The 21,572-nt window shown below is 44.8% G+C and overlaps 2 protein-coding genes across 7 annotated transcripts in view; one reads left to right on the forward strand and one right to left on the reverse strand.

Annotated features, from left to right (window-relative positions):
• INSYN2A (inhibitory synaptic factor 2A) overlaps positions 1–9,905 on the forward strand; it is a 58,609-nt gene extending 48,704 nt beyond the window's left edge. For all 5 annotated transcript variants that reach the window (XM_077877217.1, XM_077877216.1, XM_077877221.1 and 2 more), the window contains one exon: positions 7,308–9,905. In XM_077877217.1, coding sequence (XP_077733343.1) covers positions 7,308–7,491 — 184 coding nt within the window. In that variant the 3' untranslated portion in view covers positions 7,492–9,905. The remainder of the gene's footprint in view (positions 1–7,307) is intronic.
• DOCK1 (dedicator of cytokinesis 1) overlaps positions 1–21,572 on the reverse strand; it is a 493,559-nt gene that overhangs the window by 285,696 nt on the left and 186,291 nt on the right. For both annotated transcript variants that reach the window (XM_077877225.1, XM_077877224.1), the window contains exons 26-27: positions 19,385–19,512; positions 16,748–16,843 (exon numbers count right to left, since the gene is read on the reverse strand). In XM_077877225.1, coding sequence (XP_077733351.1) covers positions 16,748–16,843; positions 19,385–19,512 — 224 coding nt within the window. The remainder of the gene's footprint in view (positions 1–16,747; positions 16,844–19,384; positions 19,513–21,572) is intronic.

Consider the following 21,572-nt stretch of genomic DNA (forward strand, 5'->3'; position numbering starts at 1 on the left):
AGTTCCAATGCACTCCTTGCCCAAAGATTAAAAAAAAAAAAAAAAAAAAAAAACTCATGGCCTTCGGTGGGGCCAGAGACAGCAGCACAGTGGCAGGCTGCATTTAATAGTTATTGTACTCTTGTAATTACTATGTAACTTCTTTGTGGCTGGCCAGGAGTGTGGCATAGGAGATGCTTAATACACATGTGACACTCTTGTTAGTGATCCGGTCCCTTTCCTACTCAAGAAATTATTATGGGTGGAGGTTATAAATAGAGCTGAAGTCTTTTCCACTTTCACCTCTCTGCGGTACAATTTATGGGAAGCTAACACGTGGTTCCTTGATCCTGGTGCATCTGGCCAGCCCACAAACTCAGGCACTTCGAGAAGGCGTGGGTGCCAGACTAGTTATTTGTATTCCAGAGGAACTCAAAGATAAGATGGAGACCAAGCATGGAGCTTAGCCAAGCACCAAAGAGGAGGACTGTTCTCCAGTGTGGTCAGGATATATAACCGTTCAGAAAAGTCACTAACTAATAACAATAACAATATAATTATAGCTACGACAACAGGCTAGTGTATTGGTTTTTATAACTGTAATCATAATTTCCTTGCCATAGCATAGCAGGGAAGGGGGAGAGATCTTATAGTCTGGGCATTAATATTATTGAATACTCATCTACTTCTGGTATTTTATATCTTATAGTGATTCCATAAACTTGAATTATGCACCTACTATGTGAAATAATGGTGAGAGAAGGATCTAAAGTTATGATGAATCATTTCTATGTTCAAAGTGTTAAAAGCTGGTAATACAAATTATTACTATTTGAAACTAGTGGAATGGGATCCACAGATAATACATAACATAGGTATATAATACATAGACATATTTTATATACGTATATTCATTTTGATGGTAAAATATAAAATAAAAGAACAGCATTCTGCAGAGATAAGAAGTGAGGGGGTTTGGGTCCAGTTCATCTGTTTATTTCAGTTCAGTAACAAAGCAAGTTCTGAGCCGGACACTACTCATTGCATCTTGAACAGAAGAATAGGGTCTGTCCCTCAATGAGTTCACAGTCATGAGAAAAAACAGCTACAATCCAATGTGAGATAAACTCGCTCTAGTAAAGATGGGGAGACAACCATGCATGAGGAGAGTCTGGACAGGACAGAGAGCGGGCAGGTGTGGTTTTTCTGGAAACGCCACAGAAAGAGGTGACCTGAGCTAGGCTGGAGGATGAGCAGGACTGTGCCAAGGAGTTTCAGGATTTCCAAAGGTGACTCTGGAAGGTAACTGGGAGATGGGTTAGAGAGGGGAGAGGGGGGAAAAGAGATGGAGGGGAAAGATGGAGGGGTGGAGACAGCAGGAGAAGAGGGAAAGGGAGAGGGGAGAGAATGAAGGGGAGGGGAGAGAGACAAGGAGGGAGAGACAGGGAGGGAGGGGGAAAGATGAGGAGGAGGGAAAGGGGGGAGAGGGGAGAGACAGGGAGGAAGAAGGGAGAGAATGATGGGGATGAGGGGAGAGAATGAAGGGGAGAGCGAGGAGACAGAGGAGGGGGAGAGGGAGAAAGCAAGCCTACTGCTGGGCTGTTTGAGTGGTCAGAGGACTAACTTCTGAAGGTTTTGAAAAGGGTAGTGGTGGCTGGCCCAAGAGGAAGGATGCTGGAGCCTGCAGAGGGCAAATCCCCCGATGCGGGTGGTGGGATCGAGCAAAAAGAACTAGTGGAGCTTGATGCCAAGGTGCAAGCTTGGCCACCTGGACGAATGTTGGCTGCGTTTGGGAGGACAGGGCAGCGGGCCCAAGGAAAGATTTGATTGGAGACAAGCTGGATGTCTGGTGCCCCTCAAATATTCAAGTGGAGATGGATTTGGGAAGAGTATGATGGCTGTCTGGGGTCCCAGTTCTTCAACTACCTGGAGGCATGGGCAGGGTCATGTACAGAAATCAAAGCCCAGGAGGAAGAGACTTGCCTCAGTTCACCCAGCTTGCAAGGGCAACAGCCAGCCTGCAACTCGGAGCCTAACCTTAGGGTCCGTCGGAGCGGTGGAGCTGTCCGTGGTGCTGACACGGAGCCGGCCAGGTTCCAGCCCTAGACACGGAGCGCTGAGCCTCGGGGAACTCGGTCTGTCCCACCTAGATCTACACAGCAAGAGCCACCGCACCCCACGCTGTGCTGTTTCCCTGCACTCGAGGATGTGCCGCAGAACCCCCATGTGGGGGAAGAGCATATCTCCACTATTGTTTCACGACCCAGCAAGCTCAGGTCCCCATAGGTGAGATGATTTATCCACAGTGGCTGAGCGTGAGTCAGTCAGAGCCACAGAGAGCACCGGGGGAACTCAGTGATCTAATTCAGGGAGAATTAAAAACAGACGTTCCTGCTCTGCAATCTACAGAGCCCGCCGAGGTGGCCGAAGCTGGAGAAATCTGAGGTTCCAGGTTTTCCTCCACTGCGGAAAACACAAGTGCTTGGGAGCCCAACTCACTTGCTTTTTAACTCCTAACGGCTGCACACAGAGGACTGAAGAAAGGGATGTTTTAACTACATTCCCCTTAAATTAACTTGAGGAGTTGGCGACAGCGTGCTAAAGAAACTGTGGCAGGGTCCAAGTATTTATAGGAGCATCAAGCGAGCAGAGCACCGACTGGAGAAGCTACAACCACACTCCTCTGCAAAGGCAAAGCGAGTGGGGGAAGAGGAGGGGAAGAGGTGTTACTACAAAGCCTTAGCAGAGCCTCCAGGAAGAGAACAAAGCTGGGGTGCCAGCTGACGGAGCAGCCTGAGACTGAGGACAGATTTTTATTTCTTTGGAAATGTACTGAATAATAATTTTGCAAAAAAAGTCTCCATCCTAAGACTCCCATTTTTAAAAGAGAAAAAGACTAACCCAAGAAATTGAATCTACGGCCCGCCGCTTTAATTGTTTACCACAGTGAGTCACGGGGAGTTCGGCAAATGGCTTTGCAATAGCACCGTGGCGCGCCTTCAGCTCACAGGGTGTTCTCAACACAAAGCATTCGGTCAAATGGTTTGGTTGTCTGAAGGGAGAAGGGGATGCAGGGAAAGGAGAGACGTCAAGGTAAGTAACAGGAGCTCCTGGGGAGCTATGCCTCCTATGCAGCCCCGGGACTTCTGGGCATCGTGTGTCTCCCAGCACAAGCTGCAGCCTGTGTTTTGTCTAGGCATTTAAGAACACCGAGCACAGGTAAGGCTGGCCTGGCTCCGGCCCCTTTCGGTCTTGAAACTCAAGAGTCAGGACTTTTTCCAGGCTGCTTATCCTCCTGACACACAGCATTCAGCATCATGCACGTCTCCCCACGACAGTGCATCACGAACACCAGCCCCCGCCTGCAGGAGATGGGTGGCGGCATCAGCAGCGTCCGGCCTCGTGTGTGCTGCTGGGCACACAGGCCCTGGAGGGTACGGGGAGCTGTTTAAACCCCCACTAGGTCCTGAAGGGTCATGAGGTCTACAGCTCAGACTTGCAATACAAACCTTCTCATCTGTTCGGTCCACCAGAGGAGAAGTCTCTGAGCTGGGGAAGCAGAACCAAACTGCATGGTGGAGGCAAGTCACCTTTGACAGAGGGGAAGACACCACCAGGGCCTCCAGCCCACGGGAAGAATAAAATGCCACTCCTAAGTTCCCCTGAGCAGAGTTCGCAAACAGCTGGCCACTCATGAGCCCCCTACCGATCCTATCCAGTCCTTCCAAGATCCTACTGCAGACTCTTCCAGAAAAATAGAAGTAGGAACTGGAAGTACAGGGACCAAGCTCCAAAAAGATCCTGGTCTGTGTGTGCTGCAGAAAATGTTTTACCATCTTCTTCAATTAAGTTGATAGAATGGAGCTGGGCCAGATTCCACCTGGAGTGGGCCCACCAACTTCTTCCAGGAGAAGCCTTGTTTGTCTGGGCTAAGGAGTGGGCTCAGCATGGGAGGAGAGAGAGGGCATGGGCTATGGCGCCGACCAGAGCAGCCCAGGGCAAGTGGGACCAAAGCCAAGGAGAATCTGTCTTTTAAGGCTCTGTGCTCATTTGTTTAATTCAGTAAATATTACAGAGTCAACTGCCATGATCCAAGCTCTGTGTAAGTCCTAGGAATGGGGGTGGGACAATATCCCCCCCCCCCCAAATCCCGGCACCTGCATTTGAGGGATGGAGGCAAAATAATACAGAAACAAATAATTATTCGTGGTGAGGCAGAGAAGGCGAAAAGAAAGGCATGGTGCTAGAGGATCTGTCAGAAGGTGGCTAGAGAATGAGGAAAAAATGGGTACCTGGGGGGACAAAAGGATGAGGAGTGGCCAGTCACGCCAACAGCAAGGACAGGTGTTTCAGGCAGGGAGAAAGGTAAGAGCCACAAAGACAGCAGCAGTGGCGACCACTTCCCCACTACACCGCTGCCAGGCAGCATGCTTGGGCCCTCGCCCCATACCTAGTGTCACGCAAGCATCGGTGGCAGAGCCCAGAGTGAGGGCAGCCTCCCCTGGCGCTGTTTGGGTAACTCGGGGGACGAAGGGGTCTGTGCATAGAGTCAAAGCGCCCTGTGTCCAGTGGTGGCTTCTGTCCCAGTCCTCTGCTCTAGCCAGGACAGCAGGTGCTCCTTTCTTAACTAAAGGGACCTTTGCTCTGTGTCTGCCAGAGTTGGCCAGACTACTAACCTTCAGACACTGCCCTCTCCAGCCAGTTGTCTGCTTCCAATCAACCCGGTGACTTGGTGTGTTCCTTCCATAATGACCAAAGGCCCCCAGAGGAAAAGAGTGTACACAGTGATACACATCATGTGTCTGACAGCCGGGGCACACGTCCCACAGGCAGATGCACTGGCACTTGTGAGTGACAGGAGGGGAGGGAGGGACATGGCTCAAGGTCACTGCCAGCCCCAGCAGGGGCTGTCCCACGGGCAATGGTGGCCCATACACACTCCTGCCATAAAGAAGCCTGCTCCTGCTGCTGCTCCTGAGGGCAGCTTCTCAGTAACGGGGGAGGGCAAACAAGAATCAACTCGACAGACAGAGTCGAGTCATTTTGTTAACAAGAACTCAGATTAGATTACTCTGTGATTACATGGTTCCGCGGTGTGATAAATTGGTTAATAACAGGATTCCCAATGTAGCGGCTTAATGGGAATTCAATAATTACAGGTACCCAGAATTGTACTGTTAGCCTAGGAAACGCCAGCACCCGCCTGCCAATCTAATAATTCAAAACCTACCTGGAACTGTTGCGGTGGTTATGATCTGGAAAGCACGCTTCCAGGATTAACCAAGCACCTGATAAAATTACCCTTTGGTACCTAACCTACCGTGGTGGCTACCACAATGTCTCACAAACTTGACTGCAAGGTCCTTGGTTCTCCTCGTTAAGGGTCCAAGCAGAAGAATTCCTCCATAGGCATCTTTATCACTGCTAGCTCTTGCTCCCATTACAGGGTGAGTGATCAACAGATAATAAGGCTTAAGTAATATGTGAACTGCATCTTATAGTTTAGTATAAAGTTTTTCACTGATTTTTCTTAGCGGGGAGTGGGGGTCGGAAATCCTCACCATAATTCAGGGAGATCATCAGGCCAGTCATTATTATACCCCTTGAAGTTAGGGACCCTGAACGTTAAGAAAGGGGCAGGGACTTGTCAGAGCCCCCACAGCCCCCCAGAGAAACAAGAAGAAAGGCAGCGTGGGTCCTTGTCCCTCCCACCGCACCGCGTAACTGTGCTCGTGGTTCATACATGCAGGTTTCCACCGTCTGCAACTCCCCTGCAGGGGAACTGTGCCTGCGTGATCACGTGTTCTCGATTAGCAAGGCACGAGTTCACGAGGTTTTCATTCTGCCTCCTATAAACTGCAGCATAACTCAAAAAGGCCCTTTGAAATGAAGGGGAAAAAAAATAATTCTTGTTTTGGGAGCAGGGGTTAACTAGCCATAAACTTCTCTGACAATATTTTTAATTTTTCCAGTACTATTATAGTCTTCGATGATAAGAAAAATGGAACAGTGGATTTCAGACATAAAATGGTCCATTAGATGGGTCTTGAACTTGTTTTTAAAACTCCGGATAATACAGCTTTGCTGTTTTGTCTTTCCAAAATGTCAAAATTTGGCTAGGATTAATGGTTCTCTAAATCAATAGGATTTCATGTTTATAAATGGTTTATGGTTCTACTAGATATAAAATGTTATGAGCTCATGTATTATCATCACTGCTGAGCCTTTACTGAAATCTACTGACATTTAGTCGGCATCCAGACCAGACATGGAAGGAACACAGGGCGGAATTCTCTGGAGGCCTGGTGTGATGCAGCGCTCATGTTCAAATAACCAGGGAATGGGGGTGGTAAGAAGGGAGGCAAGGCTCATCACTACAGGGACCATCACAGAAAGTGTCATTGGACCAGGGTGTTCCATCCCAAAGGCCAAGGGGACCCTCTAGAAGTTAGGGGATCCAACAATGGGCCACGAAGAACAGGAAGGACACCAGGCAAGCTGCAGTATTCTATGGAGAAATTTCATAAGAAAAAAATTGCCTTGAATCCTGCCATTCTAACACAAACATCATCACTACTGCTGAAGGTCCTTCCACATGGCTACATGTCTGCACACTTTGGCTTCAGCAATGTCATTACGATGTTTGGTTATTTTCACCAAACACTGTGTTCTTGCTTAAAAACCTGTCTCTGATCACAACTGAGTGATGTTCAATGGCACTGACTCTATAAACACGCTATTCTCCCTGAGGTTGGATATCGTGGCTCTTACCATTTTGGTAGGCAATGAGATTTCATAAGAACATAACCCAAGGTCATGTCATGCCACAACCGTCTGAGGTGAGATCCGTGGATTTCTCTGATCTTGTGAAAAGGTGCACGGGCACAGGGCTTTCCCACCCCTGCTCTATCTGTGCCTGGACGGCCCCTGAACACTCATACTTTTGGTTACCTGTTTATTCCGTGAAGCACGTGTGTGCAGTCTACGGACAAGCAAAAGGGCTATTCGGATGTCATCTTTTTCATTACAACAAACACATTATATACTCTGACACCAACTGAATACATTAAATAAAACTTCAAAGGCTCTCCACGAAAGCCAAGTAAGTTATTCTCGAAGAAAATGAACCTATCTGAGATGGTTCACAGTGACACAGAGCTCAAACAGATCAGAGCTGACTACTTACAACTGAGCCATAAAATTTCATAATAAACACAATGCATACGATCATCACCCTGGTAGGATGTTGCCACATTTTGCGGTCACTAAGAGGGATCTTTATATATGAAAGATCAAGCACTAAATTCTCCCCTCTCTCTTCTTCCCAGTGTGGAGCTGGACTTTAAGCAGCAAGAAGACAAGCTCCAGCCAGTTCTGAAGAAACTCCATCCTTTTGAGGAGACTCAGGTTGCACCTTCGCCTTACTCTCAGGAGCCCTACTCCGCTACTCCCAAGCAAAAATCCAAACCCGAATCTAAAAAGCACGGAAGATGGAAACTCTGGTTTCTTTAAAACTCATGGCGTGTGGAGTCTAAAGGCCGTCTTTAAAACCCACTGGAGTTAAGTAAATCCTTTTCCAAAATGAACAGGATCGAGTGAGCCATGGCTGGCTCGGGCGCCTCCCACTTCCCACCCTGCTTACCAAAAAGGCCTTTGTACCAACAGATAATGACCTTCAGAAGCAAGGTAGTAAAGGTCACACCTTGCCAGCTGTTCTTTGCAGTTCACGGATGTGGGATGTAAACTCTGAAATGAAGCTTATATAGTCAAAGATGATAAGTAAAAAAAAAAAAATTCTATGCCCCCACCCCACCCCCCAGATCGGCAAGTGTTACGTTATCAGCTCACGAGAGGGTGGGCTGTCACTCTGTACACAGCTAAAACTCATAATTATTTTCAAGCCTATTTTTTTTTTAAATAATGAGAAGAAAAAGCAAGCCTTATGTTTGCAAAGGACTTCATTTTTATGTTTAATTTTGCAAATAAGCAGGGGGCGAGTGCAATTTTCAGCACATCAAATTCTGGAGAAAGCACAATTTTTTCAAGTGGTCGGAGACCATAAATAATCTCTAAAATGTGACTATATGTATATTTGCCTTCATGTGCTGTAGCGCTAAGCCAAGTGACCACATCTCAGTGTCACATTGACACCTCAAACAGCATTCTCTTCATCTCCAGACCTGCGACATGTTTACTGCTCATTTTCCAAATGGCCAGCAGCCAGGAGTCCCCCAAAGTCAGGACATGCCTTTAATCACTGCAAGTTGACAGGGTCAGAGCTATTGGACACTAAGCTTTCTTAGATCTCATTTTTAATCTTTTGGTACCCAAAGGCCAAATGATAAATTCTGGCAAGAATTTGAAAACACACATAGAGATACACAATGGTTAATACAGTCACCAATAAATCACAGGTGTTCTCTGCCACCGGAAAGTGTTTCTGTGGATCAATCTTTGAGACACGGTTCATCACGAAAAGCGCGACCGGACGTTTGATACAACCTGTTCTGCTCTGAAACAACTGTGGAAGACCCGACCATCTCAAAGAGAAACCGCGTGTTTAGTTTAGCTGCTACCAACAAACAAACTTAACGTCACCTACATTTAACGTATTAGTAAGTTGTACTCAATGACATACCTAGGGGAAAGCTGTGAATCAAACGTTTTTAGGTATTTTTTAAATAAACAGTGACACTTAGAGTTCTTTTGATTACACATTGCAATATAAATCTTAGTTCCTTTATTTTTCCACTCATTCTTTTGCACCTTTGCAAGTATCTTTTTATAGAAATCAAAAGCCCCTCATCTACAAATGACTTGGTCTATCAACTTTCTGCTTTACATTATAAGAGATAGGGAATCTTATTTTGCCTTTTTTTTGTATGACTTAAATTTTGAATAGTTTGTGAACATACCAGGAAATGCAGTCTTCACGTTTCTGTCCAGAAGTCTCACATCTAATCTAGTGCTGACATGCACATCTCATTGATTAGATGCCAAAAACAAAGTGGCTGCCCTTGGTAAAAGGATCTCTACCTGCATTTTTCACATTGGAGCTATTTCTTGCCATGTGTTTTCCTCCTGACTCAACAGCAAATCTATTTTAGTTCTAAGTGTTTTGATTCTACGAGGACCTGGTGATCAGCAGTCAGACCTGGACTTGATAAAAATGAAGAGTGTATCATGTAAGCATCCTTTGGGGGTTACTCACACTATACTGCAGATGTATGCTTTAATTAAAAGAAAAACACACATCTTTTGTGGAAACACTACATGAGGATAGAAATCCTTGAATATTAGTTAAACAGAATTGAGAAATATTTTTGTGCGAGGAAAAGGCTAGACACGTTGATCCTGTACCTTGAAGGAAGTGCAATTGTTTCATGTAGACAAAAATTCAAAAAAAATGTGTTTCATGTATTTTATACTGTTTTTAACTGAAGTTATAAAACTGTTTGCAACAAGTTATATCCCCTTGTGTTTTAAGAATCCCGACTATCTCAGTGAATTGAAATAAGGGTGTTAGCAGCTTTCCAATTAGTGCTATAAATCTGTCTCAACAAGAGGGCATCCTAGTAAACTGACATCACTGTTTGAAAGCAGTCTAGACCAAAAAAATAAATAAAATTTTCAGAGTCAAAATGAAAACTGAAGATAACCTAATCCCTATTTAAAAATAAGAGTATCTTCAGAATAGAAAAAAAAATATTTTCAAAATCATTTCATAGTTTAATTGCAATGTGTCACTAACAGATGCCGATTCTTCTCTTAGAAAGATTTAAGTAAAAAACTTTGATACAAAACCGAGGTAAAAAGTACAGTGTTCCCTCATATGTAGATGTACACATGGCATTACGTATAGAGATTAAATTATGATACTTGTCACTAAGTTCTTTATTAATTTTTAAATAAAAAATCAAAGGTAATGTTTTGTGTGGCTCTTAAACTCATTTCATGGTCTCGAGAATTTGGGAATCAGTAGAAGTAATCTCAGAAAAGAATAATAAAGGGAGGATGTTGGGGCTTAAAAGAGCTTTCTCCAATCTTCAAGATGATGGTCAGGCAGCTGCAGGCTCACCAGGCCTGGCGAGAGGGGGCAGGGCTGGAATTACCAGACCATGGATCCTGACAGAGGCTTCAGCCACCAGGAGGACAGGGAGACTTTTTAAGGGCACAAAGTACCATAGCGGCTCACAGCAGGATCTGGCTAACTCCGTGCAATTTTTAAAGAACCTCAGAGAGACAAGGGAACTCATCAGTGTACCCATGCCAAATCTTGTAATGGCCCCATGGAGACAGCTTCTCTCTAAATCAGCCACTAAGCAGGCTCCCAGCCCCAGGGGATGGGCCATCTCCTTCTTCTTCTTTGAGGGGAGGTGGGGAGTGTGGGTAAAAGACCTACACCCCAGTTGGGCTGAGCACCCACTCTTTGGCAAAGACCAGCTCAATACTCATGCCCTCTCCCAAAACAGGGGTCTGCCTGGAAGCCAGAGGACGTCACCACCCTCTTTCCTGCTGTCTGCACTAATAGGATGGTAGGACCAGTGAAGCTGAGACAGAGGCTCTGCTGCCCTCATACACTCACCAGGGAAAGGAAAGAAGGGATGGGTGTTAGTAACCCGCGTGCAGGGTGGGGAGGAAGACCCCGTGCTCCAGCCTGAAGCATCTGGGAAATAATAATTCTCCAGGTCTCATTCTATACTCACTCTGAACCACCTACTGGTGCTGCCTCAGAGGTCTCCCCTTACTAACTAGATATAGGAAGGGGCATCCTGCCTCGTGCATACTTTCCAAGTGACTGGTTGCGACTGGCATACAAGGAGAGGTCCCAAGGCCTCTGCATCTGCTCCTTGGATCCCAGGTCCTCCCCCAACCCCCATGGAGTATAAATGGGGAGGGAATCAAGGTGTGGGAAAACCTTTCTAATCCGCAAAGGGTGTAGGATGTGGGCAGGGTTGGCGAGGTGTCCCTGGCTGGGGAGACCTGGGGTGGGGCTTACATGCGGTCAGAATTCTGGAAGCTCAGGAGCACCACGCTGCCTCCAGCCTCAGACAGTAACCAAGAGCTGCCTGAAAAAGCCATTCTCCCTGCGCGGGGGGATCGTAGGCACAGCAGAGCTGAGGTACACAATCCTGGATTACAACTCAGATGACACAGCATCAAATCAAAGTGCCTGCTTTGTGCCTTTTGTAGAAGAGAGGAGATGAAACCAACAAGAACCGGGTTGTGAGCGTGTCCATTCCACGCCATCTGGAACAGCACGGCGCATGGATGAAGCCACCGCGAGTGGACTGGCCCTCGGGAGCGTTTTTATCAGCAAGTAAAATTTGACTTGATTACTAAGCGAGGCGGTTTCATTGGCGCAGTGTCACCTAAAGATCACAGCAGCTGCTTTCCGTACTGATATATCTCCTTTTATCTAGAAAAACTCTATCACTGGCACATTTGGCATGAAATAAGTGTGCGGCCAATTTATTTACTGGAGGAGCTATAGGATTCAGAAAGTGCATTCCATTTTGTGAATTGGTATTAACTAATCATGCTGTGGTGTGCAGCATACATTTTGGCAGATGAGAAGGTCCTATGAAAGCAGCACATTGCCTTTTAAGTAGCTCGATAATTAACTTAAGATACCTTTTTGGTTTAGTATGAATATGCAAGAACTGCACACATATTTTACTCAGGCATGATGTGGTGTTTCTTTCCTCTGCAGTAAATCCACAGTCAGTGACCAACCTTGAAAAGGGTTGGTGTTGCTGTACCGATACCAAATAAAAATGAACATATATAAAGCCATCACAGCTCACACACGCATGCCTGTTAGGCTATGCTTTCCTACAAGCCACAAGTCTTCTAGGCAGATTTATTAGCAAACATACCATTAGAGACACTTTTTATGATACTCATAGAGAAGACGCAGACACCGTCCATTTGAAACTTTTATAATGTATTAATTTCTTTTGCAAATGGAAGATTAAGGATAGAATTTTTTTTAAAGCATATTCATACCTCAACTCCATTAGAATAAACATCACAAAAATGAATGTTCATGCATGGGGTCATTACAGCTTTGGGAAAATAACTGGTCAGCAGTCTTGGTAAAACGGGCTCTCGATACTGGGAGGCCAGTTCTATTACACTCTTTTCCAGGTGAAGAAACGTGTCGGGTTCTTATAAATTACGAAGGCTCAAAGAAAGCACTGGGTTCTCACTAAGAGCATCTGTCCCACCAGTGATGCCGCTCTCACGATGAAACGCACCCCCGGCCCATGAATGTCCCCCACAGCTGGTGCTCAGAGTGGAGACAGAGTAACTTCCATCACATGGGTGTAGTGAATCAGGAGATGTGCTGGTCACAAGAGCAAGGAGACAGTCCAGGCACCATCTTCCCCTTTCCTAAGCCCTCCTGGTGAATTTTCCAAAGGGAACCTTTCCTTAGAAAAGGCCCACATTTTCATTTTAGTGAATGAGCAATTGCCAGTCTTCTGGTGGGTATTCAGGCCATAGAAAAATCTTTAAAAGGCCTTATCACTCGATTACATTTTTAAAGGACCCGTTAACAGAATGTGAATCTCATCACTTGGGAGAAGCAGCAGCACCTAATATCACAGGAGAAGGCACATCCCTGTGGATTACTCATGTGGTCTTCTCTCAACCCAGCTTTGTAAACAGTCGCTTTATTCCAGCAAAGACACATGCATGGGGGGGAGGGGCAGGGGGTCACCCACCAGAAGGCAGGTCATGCCATCTGTACACAAGACAAGACCAGCTAACCCAGAACGACTCCGAACCGGCTCAGAACCATTTTCCATAACAAAGAACTTGAAAATTTCCAAAAGAGAAGAGAAACATAGATTCTGAAAACGGACAATATAAAACTAAGCATTTCACTCAATTATTCCTGAGTACTACATCACAATGGAATGAAGATAAAATGGCATCTCAACGCTGTGGCAAGGTTACCACGAGACTTCTGGGTTAGGGCCTGTTTCAGGCATTCACAAGATCTATGATTCTATACTTGCCAGATGCAATTTTATTTGTTAAAAAAGTATGACACTTAGGATTATGGCACATTTTTATCCTATGCATGAGATGCATTTCAATAGCTCATTTCACACAGAATGCTGAAAGGTATAAAATGAACTAAAACAAACAATATACAATCAACTGTACAGTGTTTAGGAAATACCACAGATACAGATAAAAGAAAAGGCTTGGGGCGCCTGGGTGGCTCAGTTGGTTAAGCATCTGCCTTCAGCTCAGGTCATGATCTCAGGGTCCTGGATGGAGCCCTGCATCGGGCTCCCTGCTCAGCAGGGAGTCTGCTTCTCCCTCTCCCGCTGCCTGCCGCTCCCCTGCTCGTGCTCTCTCAAATAAAGAAATTAATTAAATATTACAAAAAAGACAAGGCTCACACTGTACATCACAGCTTCTCCAATGACATGGTAAGTCCCTCATTTCTCAATTCCGTACATAAATAGATAGGAAAACTGTCAGCCCACAAGAGCATTCCCAACTAATAACATTCCGATGGAAGGAGAGGCCACATTCCGGATATGATTGTTGACAAAATCGTGGAATAGATCATTACATGAAGCATAACTATTCAACATTTTTTAATCACTTTAATTTTTAAAGCCATTTCCAGTGATTACTCAGAATCCTTAAGCTGATTCATAGTTACACAATTCCCATTCCATTTATGCAACAACGAGCAGCAAGCACAGAGGGACTGTAATCTCTGTGCTGCACTGCGCTATCACCGCTTACCCGGGGCGGGTCTGTAGACCATTCTCCACTCTTCTTCTACTCTAGAAGGTCCACTGATTGAGTTTGTTCTCCACCTTGTCAGAGACATTTTTTCCCCAGATCTTCCTCTAATCTAAATTCACAGAGCAACAACAGTGACATTAAGAAGCTAAGGCATAAATCTACAATCTGAGCAAATCGGAAAGGCAAGGTTAGCACACCAAGCAGAGCAGCATTTCCGTCTTCCCACTCTGTGGACATCACAAGGGCTCCTTGATGACTTAAAGATTCTTCTAGGTAATTCATTTTAAAAGGTAATCGTCCTTCATAAAAACATCTTGATGCTGTTGTTGTTGCTCACTGAGTAATTACAGCTTATTCAGAATCTTTTTTTTTTTTTTCTTTTGAGATTCTTTCCATGACAGCCTCGTCGGTTGTACAAAAGGAATCTCTGAACTCCTTTTATAGATTTTGAAGATGTTGGAACTGGGAGCAATCAGCTTAGGACCTAAATCCCCTTCCACTTCTAGAGACTTCTGTAGGACAAAGTCGGGATGGTGGGAAATGGGCCTGGACATGCTCTGTATCCCCATTCCCACACAGTGCCTTGAACCCCTGCTGACTGCTGGGTAAGACTGAGTGTGGGTCATCACTGTCACACACCCTCTTCTTAGAACATGGGCTCTTCCTCAGGAACTCCTAAGGGTTCCTCCAAGTCCATCAGGAAAGGGGCACCTAATCCTCCCTTCTATCTCCAGGAGATCCCAGCGTGTGGCCCATAGAGATCATGGAAAGGTCTTAAATTGAAAGCTGCTTACCTACTTCTCTGGACAGCTGCCTCCCTAGTTAGGGATGGTAGGGATGAAAACCTAGAAGCAATTCACAGTCCCCTTTGGTACCTCCTGGACACCACTGAGATCAGTAGCGTGAGTATCAGTATTACAAAAAAGTCTAGGAGAACCAGCTGTGGCACCAAACCAAGGCACCAAATCATAGCTTCCATGCCAGTGCTGGGATCTAGAACCACATCTTACGCCTCTGCAGGACATCTTCTGCAATTGCAAATGCATGGTAAAGTTGAGAATTAAACAAGAATCTTCTCACTCATTGCACAGTGGCCACACAGAAATATGTACTTGGTAACGTGCTGCCATCATGATTACCACTATGGGCATCACGCCTGAGAGGAGAACTTTCCCAAAGGCATCTGGGGACCACATGGTCTGAGAGAAGACACCCCACTCCACACGCTCTGGTCTACCTTCTTCTAGAACACCTTACAATCTCTCCACATTCCAAGCACCATCCAAAATTGTATGAGTTCCTCCTTGTCCTCCTCAACCCAGTTTCCCAGCAGGGGATGACCCAAGTCAACACTATGTTAGGGTTAGACCTCTAACCCTAGAACTATCTCCTCAGTTCACCACACACTGGAACCACACAGTTCCCCACACTGGACACTGCATTACCAGTGCCCATCACTTACTCCCTAAAACCCAACAATGCCATCATTTCACCCCCACCTCCGTACTCCAGCCCATTCCAATAGGGGTCATCTTAAGAGGATGGCACCAAACCTGATTCAACTTCAAGCCACACATCATCCATCCCACCTCAGAGTCCCACAGCATTTCACAACATGAGAGTGGTCCAAGGACACCCAGGTAACACCACAAGAAGTCAGGAACACCAGCCCCTAGGGGTGATCCTGGAGATACCTCACATCTTACTCCATGGGGCCCAGTCTCCACCCACCTGTACAAAGGTGTTAAGATTACAGAAAAGCACATGATAAGGTAGACAAATCCACTATGGCAGAAAAATGGAAAAGTCCACTGCAAATAAAGCCAACTTACAAGGAAAATATCTTATTTCCTAATTCATACATGTGATCGTCCAAACCTAAGTGAGACATACCTTAAAAAGGAAAAATCTGAACATAACACATGCTGAAACTCTGAAGTATAAAGTAGGCTGTTTTACTGGATGGGAAAATAGTAAGGCAGCCACTGTCCCACTTCTGTGCTACCCATCTGTGATTTCACCTAAAACCGCATCCTTTACTGAGGCCAGCCACAAAAACCAAACAGTTCCAGTGCTACCTATGTTCCTGCCCTGCTGCCTGAACAGACACATGTGTCACCTTCCTCGTCCCCTTCCCAGGATATGTAGGGAGAACTGTGGTCCCACAAGGAGGACCAGTGTAGCTAGTCTAGTTACCAGTGAAAACTCTTTAACTGGATGGTTTGTTCCTGGATTTGAAAAAAAAAAAAAAATCTTTCTGGAAATGCCATCAACCAAACTTAGTGACATAGTAACGTACACTAGAAATGAAAAGAATTAAGAGGGATCTATGTGTGCATCTTTTGTCGAAAAAAACCGAACTTAAGAATAATGGTAGGGAGGGAGAGTTGGAAAACTCTGGGGGGTGGAGAAGAGCCTTATAATACAAAACTTGAAAAACTGTCTAAATTATTATTACAACGTTCTTGGAAAAAAAGAAATCACAAATGTCATTGCAAGCCTCAGTCATATCTGTAGAAAGGAAACATGAACTATATATCAGAGTAGACAGTAAAATAGCTGGGTTGGAGCACCTCAATTACTTTTTAAGGTCCTTCATAAAATTTTATTAACGGCATCTTAAATGTAAATACGTAGAACTAAACTGCCAGAAGAATAAAAGACTGAGAAGAAAATACATATCCTTTGCTAAAAGTAAATTATGAGTAAACTAGAATCAAATGTTTCTGTCTCCAAAATGTTCGTTTGCTGACACTTCAACTTTGATACTTGCTTCTAGAATCGTGGGGAAAAAATCAGCATATATTTTATATACCAGATTGTAAATAAATGCACATTAGCTGCATGCTACAAAGTAGTAAAATAAGTTTACTGTCAAAAGGCAGTTGGAAAGGGACCAGGTGGATTTTCAAGCATCAGACTAAGTGACATGCCTGAGAAAGATGCTGTCAGCCACATTCACACACCCAAGCGTACGTCACTGAGCACTTACAATGAGTTCGGAATCCCGCCCCATGGAAATGACGGTTCGGTTCACTGTCCGGAGAAGTTTCTCCATGATTATCTGGACATGCCTCTGAGTTGGCCCCTGGAGGAAGACACATCAGTGAAAACCAACACCTAAGACAATCATTAACATGCAAGCCCTGGTGGTTGTCACTGAATCCATTTACCCTGTAAAAAGTAAATCAATTATAACCCTTAACGAGATGAAGAATGGCCCTTGTCAAAGGCAAAAGCCTTCACAAAGAAAACACAAGGCATCTTATTAATTATAGTCCATTAATGATAATTTGTTATGTAATCACAGTAATTTAATTTAAGCAAACCTTAAAAATAAAACAAATTTGTTTAAACAATATAATGTTTATGATCCCTGATTAGCCCACCAATTAGTTTCCTAGAGACACTTGTCCATTTGTAAATGGAAAGCAGGCAGAGAGCAACCGTAGATTGTTCTGCATTTCAAGTCTGAATAACCTGGGGAATAATCGCTGGGAATACAATGTATTTTTTTCAGGACAAATTCACAGCGCCACAGATTTTTCCAGCAGTAGAAACTTGCTCTTTTATTTTGAATGTGATGGGATTCTTGATTCTTCTTCATGAACTTGGAACTTGTTCAATATGTTCTCTAGATGCTCACACACTGGCCCGGGCAGGCACCACCTCCACCACGAGGATGGGCCCTACCACCACTTCACTCCCAAACTTCACCCCTTCATAGAAAGGGAAAGCCCTGCCATGGGGCCACGCGGACCGGCTGTTGGATTAAGGCTTCTAACACCTTTCAAAGGCAACTCCCCTGGAAGAGCCGATGCACCCAGCCACCTTTGCTAGGAAGTGATTTAATACAATCTCTTTCTTTGATGGTACTAACCAGGCTCTGAGAGACTGTGCCCATGCGGGAAGGAAGTGGGAAGGACAGGCATGGGCGTGTTGACTGGGAAGGTATCCAGAGACCATGCAGGGCAGAGCAAAGAGTAAGTCCTATTGACCTTAAAAACCTGGCCCATGTGTTTTCTGCTGGAGGTACAGGTAGATGGACAAGGATCTGTATGCCGTTCCAGACACACCTGGAGAATCAGTGAGTTCACGCATGTTTGCACATGTGCACAAGTGTGGACAAATGTGTATGAGGGGCATATGGGGATGGGAAGCCATAAGGTCAGATGTTCCATATGCACTTATAACAACTTCTGATTAAGAAAAAAGGTTAATGGACTCAACATAAAATTTACAATACAAAAGGAAATACCATTTAAAAGGAAAAAAAAGGGGCAGCCCCGGTGGCTCAGCGGTTTAGCGCCGCCTTCAGCCCAGGGTGTGATCCTGGAGACCTGGGATCGAGTCCCACATCAGGCTCCCTGCATGGAGCCTGCTTCTCCCTCTGCCTGTGTCTCTGCTTCTCTCTCTCTCTGTGTATTCTCATGAATAAATAAATAAAATCTTTAAAAGAAAAATTCATGTGACTTTAAAAAAAATAAAATTAAATTAAATTAAATTAAATTAAAATAAATAAAATAAAATAAAATAAAATAAAATAAAATAAAATAAAATAAAATAAAATAAAATAAAATAAAATAAAATAAAATAAAATAAAATGAAAAAAAAGGGGTGCCTGCGTGGTTCAGTCACTGAGCATCTGCTTTTGGACAGACTGTGATACCAGGGTCCTAGAATCAAATTCCCCATCAGGCTCCTCGAAGGAAGCCTGCTTCTCCCTCTTCCTATGTCTCTGCCTCTCTCTCTGTGTCTCTTATGAATAAATTTAAAAAATATTTTTTAAAAGAGGAAAAGAAAAAGAAAAAGAAAAAAAAAAAAACTAGGTAAAAAAGCACAGAGGGAAATTGCCTGTGGGGAGAGGAACGTGGGAAAAGAGGAAGAGCCATTTTTCTCAAAACTCAGAAATACGAAAAACTTAAAACAAACAAAAAAACTGTGCATATTTTACTTTATATTAAAATAAGAATTGAGAGCACCTGGGTGGTTCAGTCAGTTAAGAGTCTGCTTTCAGCTCAGATCATGATCTCAGAGACCTGGGATCGAGTCCTGCATCTGGCTCTGCACTCAGCAGGGAGTCAATCTACTTCTCCCTCCCCCTCTGCTGCTCCCCACGCCACTCTTATGTGCATGCTTGCTTGCTCTCTCTCTCTCTCAAGCTCGCTCACACTCGAATAAATAAAATTTTTAAAAAATAAAGTAAAATAAGCATTGACAATAAAAATAAAGTAAAATAAGCATTGACAATAAAGAATGTAGATAATTAGCCTCCATTTGTTTACTTTTAATTCTGGTCATCAAAGTGATTTTTCTGACCTTAAGGACCAAAATCTGTCCCAGGGAGGCATTCACTTGAGAAGGCACAGGAAAAACTTACAGATTTTTAACTTGGAAGAATAGACATTTTAGTATTAGAATGATACTTTATACATAAATAAAAAACAGTTTAAGGGTACCACTCAGCAGAGAGAGAGAGAGGCGCTAACCTTTAAAATTAAGATCATTCCTTTTGAATCCAATGCACCTCTGTGCAGTGAGGCGGGGGCTCTTGTGGATCATAAGGGGACCACCACCACCCCCCGCCGGGCCCGCAGAGGCAGCCTGAGCAAACACAGCCCTCACTCACCACATCCTTCCTGTACAGAACCTCCAGGATGTTGCTGAGCAGCTGGCAACAGGCCTCCAGGTCTTCCTGTCTCTCTAGATGGTACTTGAGCTGATCCGTCATCATGGGAAGCAGGATCTCTCTGCAGTCTGCAGGGGACATGGGGCTGCCAGTCAGCAGGAGACCCACCAAGACACAACTCTACTTGCTAGAAGCTTGTGTTCTTAGCACGTTACCTTGTTTTCAAGCATGTTACATTTACTTTCCTCCAAATGTGAAACTGACAGCTGGAGGGGGTCAGAAGGCTGGATGTGCAGAAATCACTTATCCTGCTCTGTGAATTCGTTATACACAAGCACACATCTAGGTGTGTTTCTCCTTGCAAATACAATATACAATGATAATCCACAGACATGCATCAGCACGCTGCACACAGAGTATGCACGTAGATATAAACACAAATGTACATGTTGGGGGCTTTTGACTAGTTTTGTGTGCTGAATTATAAATTCGATTTATAGCTTTAAAAGAAACACTAGTTATAACAAAAAGTATTTTAATTGCAGCTACTCTTGTTTTTCCACAGGAGGACCAAAGCATGGCTTCCTTCTATTTCCATATGCCTAGTAAAGGTTTCTGAGCTCAAGCCAAGTCATAACCAACTCAATTCCCCACTTGCACGGCCATTGTGAACAGCTCATGTTAGCTCTCCGATTGCTCATCCCTAATGTGCCATGTGCTCATGGACACATGGCATTAGCTACTCACAGGTTTGCGGTACAATGTACTCCTACAAGGTTAAGTAACAAAGACCTGGGCCTAGTTAGATGCTCAGGACAAGGTACTTGCTCTTATGACGTAACACAAATCCAAGTGAGGAGCCACAGCCTCTCTGGCTTCTCAGACCCCTATCCTAATTACTGCACAGGCGTGTAAAGGAGGGAGCCGTGGTGAACAAGTACTGAGCCAGGAGAGGAGAGTCAGGAAGGCCTCCTTCACCTGCTAGCAAGAGGAATCACAATTTTGCACATGGGGCAGGCAGTGAAAGAATGGAAAATCTGTACACAAAATCAGGCAGGCAGGAACCTATGGCACATTCAAGAGGCACACGCACTGCTGCAGGGGGTGGGGGCAAGGCGAGGGGCAGGATAAAAGGCAATACAGGCATTTGGATACCAGCATGAACATGGTGGCTGAGGTTGTAGGAAGCTGAGAAATCAGACATGCTGATGGGGGAGAGATGTGATCAGACTAAAAGGCTAGAGACCCTCTGGGATGGTGCATGGGGATGGCAGTGGGGACAGGAGGCAGAGAAACCAGTTAGCTCCAGTGATCGTCCAGGTGAGAAAAAGCAAAGGCCTGACTTCGTGTGCAATGGTGAGTTTGAAAGAGGCCTTGAACAGGCAATACCAGAGGCAGGTGGATGGACACCTTGAGGCTGGAAGGTGGCAGAAAAGGGAGAATCAAACCCAATGCCCAGCATCCTAAGAGCCAAGGAGCCATGTGATGCTACCCACAGAAAGGAAATGAGAAAAACAAGTGTATTTTAAACAGGAGGAGAAAAGGATCCGGATTGTTTTGGACACGATGAGTTTTGAGTTGTTGGCTGGACGCCCAAGTAGCCCCCTCTACTAGGCAAATGGAAGAAGGGTTCTACACATTATTTCTGGCTTAGAAAAACAGATTAAAGAATCATCAGCCTCAAGGCAGTAATGAAAGCCAAAAGGACCATCAAAAGGAATGTGAAAAATAAGAAGAAAGCTTGTGACCATCAGAATGTAGGTAGTAGAACAGGAGATGCATGGGACACAAAGGTGGAGGGATCAGGGATGTGGAGGCAGAGACAAGTGACGTCACCCAAACAAGGGAGGACAGTGGACAACATGGCCAAACATGGCAGCGAGAATGGATGAAACAGAACAGGTTTGGGATGTGGTAGTTAGAGGCACACAGGCTCCATGAGGCGGCTTCCAGGAGTGGCTGAGTGAGCAGGGGTGAAAAATGGATATAAGGGACATAGACGTAGCCCCCGGGAGCATGGCCGTGTAACGGGGCGGGGGTGGGGACTGGAGTGTAAGGACCAAAGAACTACCAGGTTTTTGTTTGTTTTTTAGATAGGAGCAGAGAAAAGAATGTTCAGAAAATTAAAGAGCAATAAGGAAACAAACACAAAGGAGACTAAAGACAAAAATGCAATTACTAATGGTCT

This window comes from Canis aureus, chromosome 29, assembly GCF_053574225.1.
Source record: "Canis aureus isolate CA01 chromosome 29, VMU_Caureus_v.1.0, whole genome shotgun sequence".
In the NCBI taxonomy this organism is placed as follows: domain Eukaryota; kingdom Metazoa; phylum Chordata; class Mammalia; order Carnivora; family Canidae; genus Canis; species Canis aureus.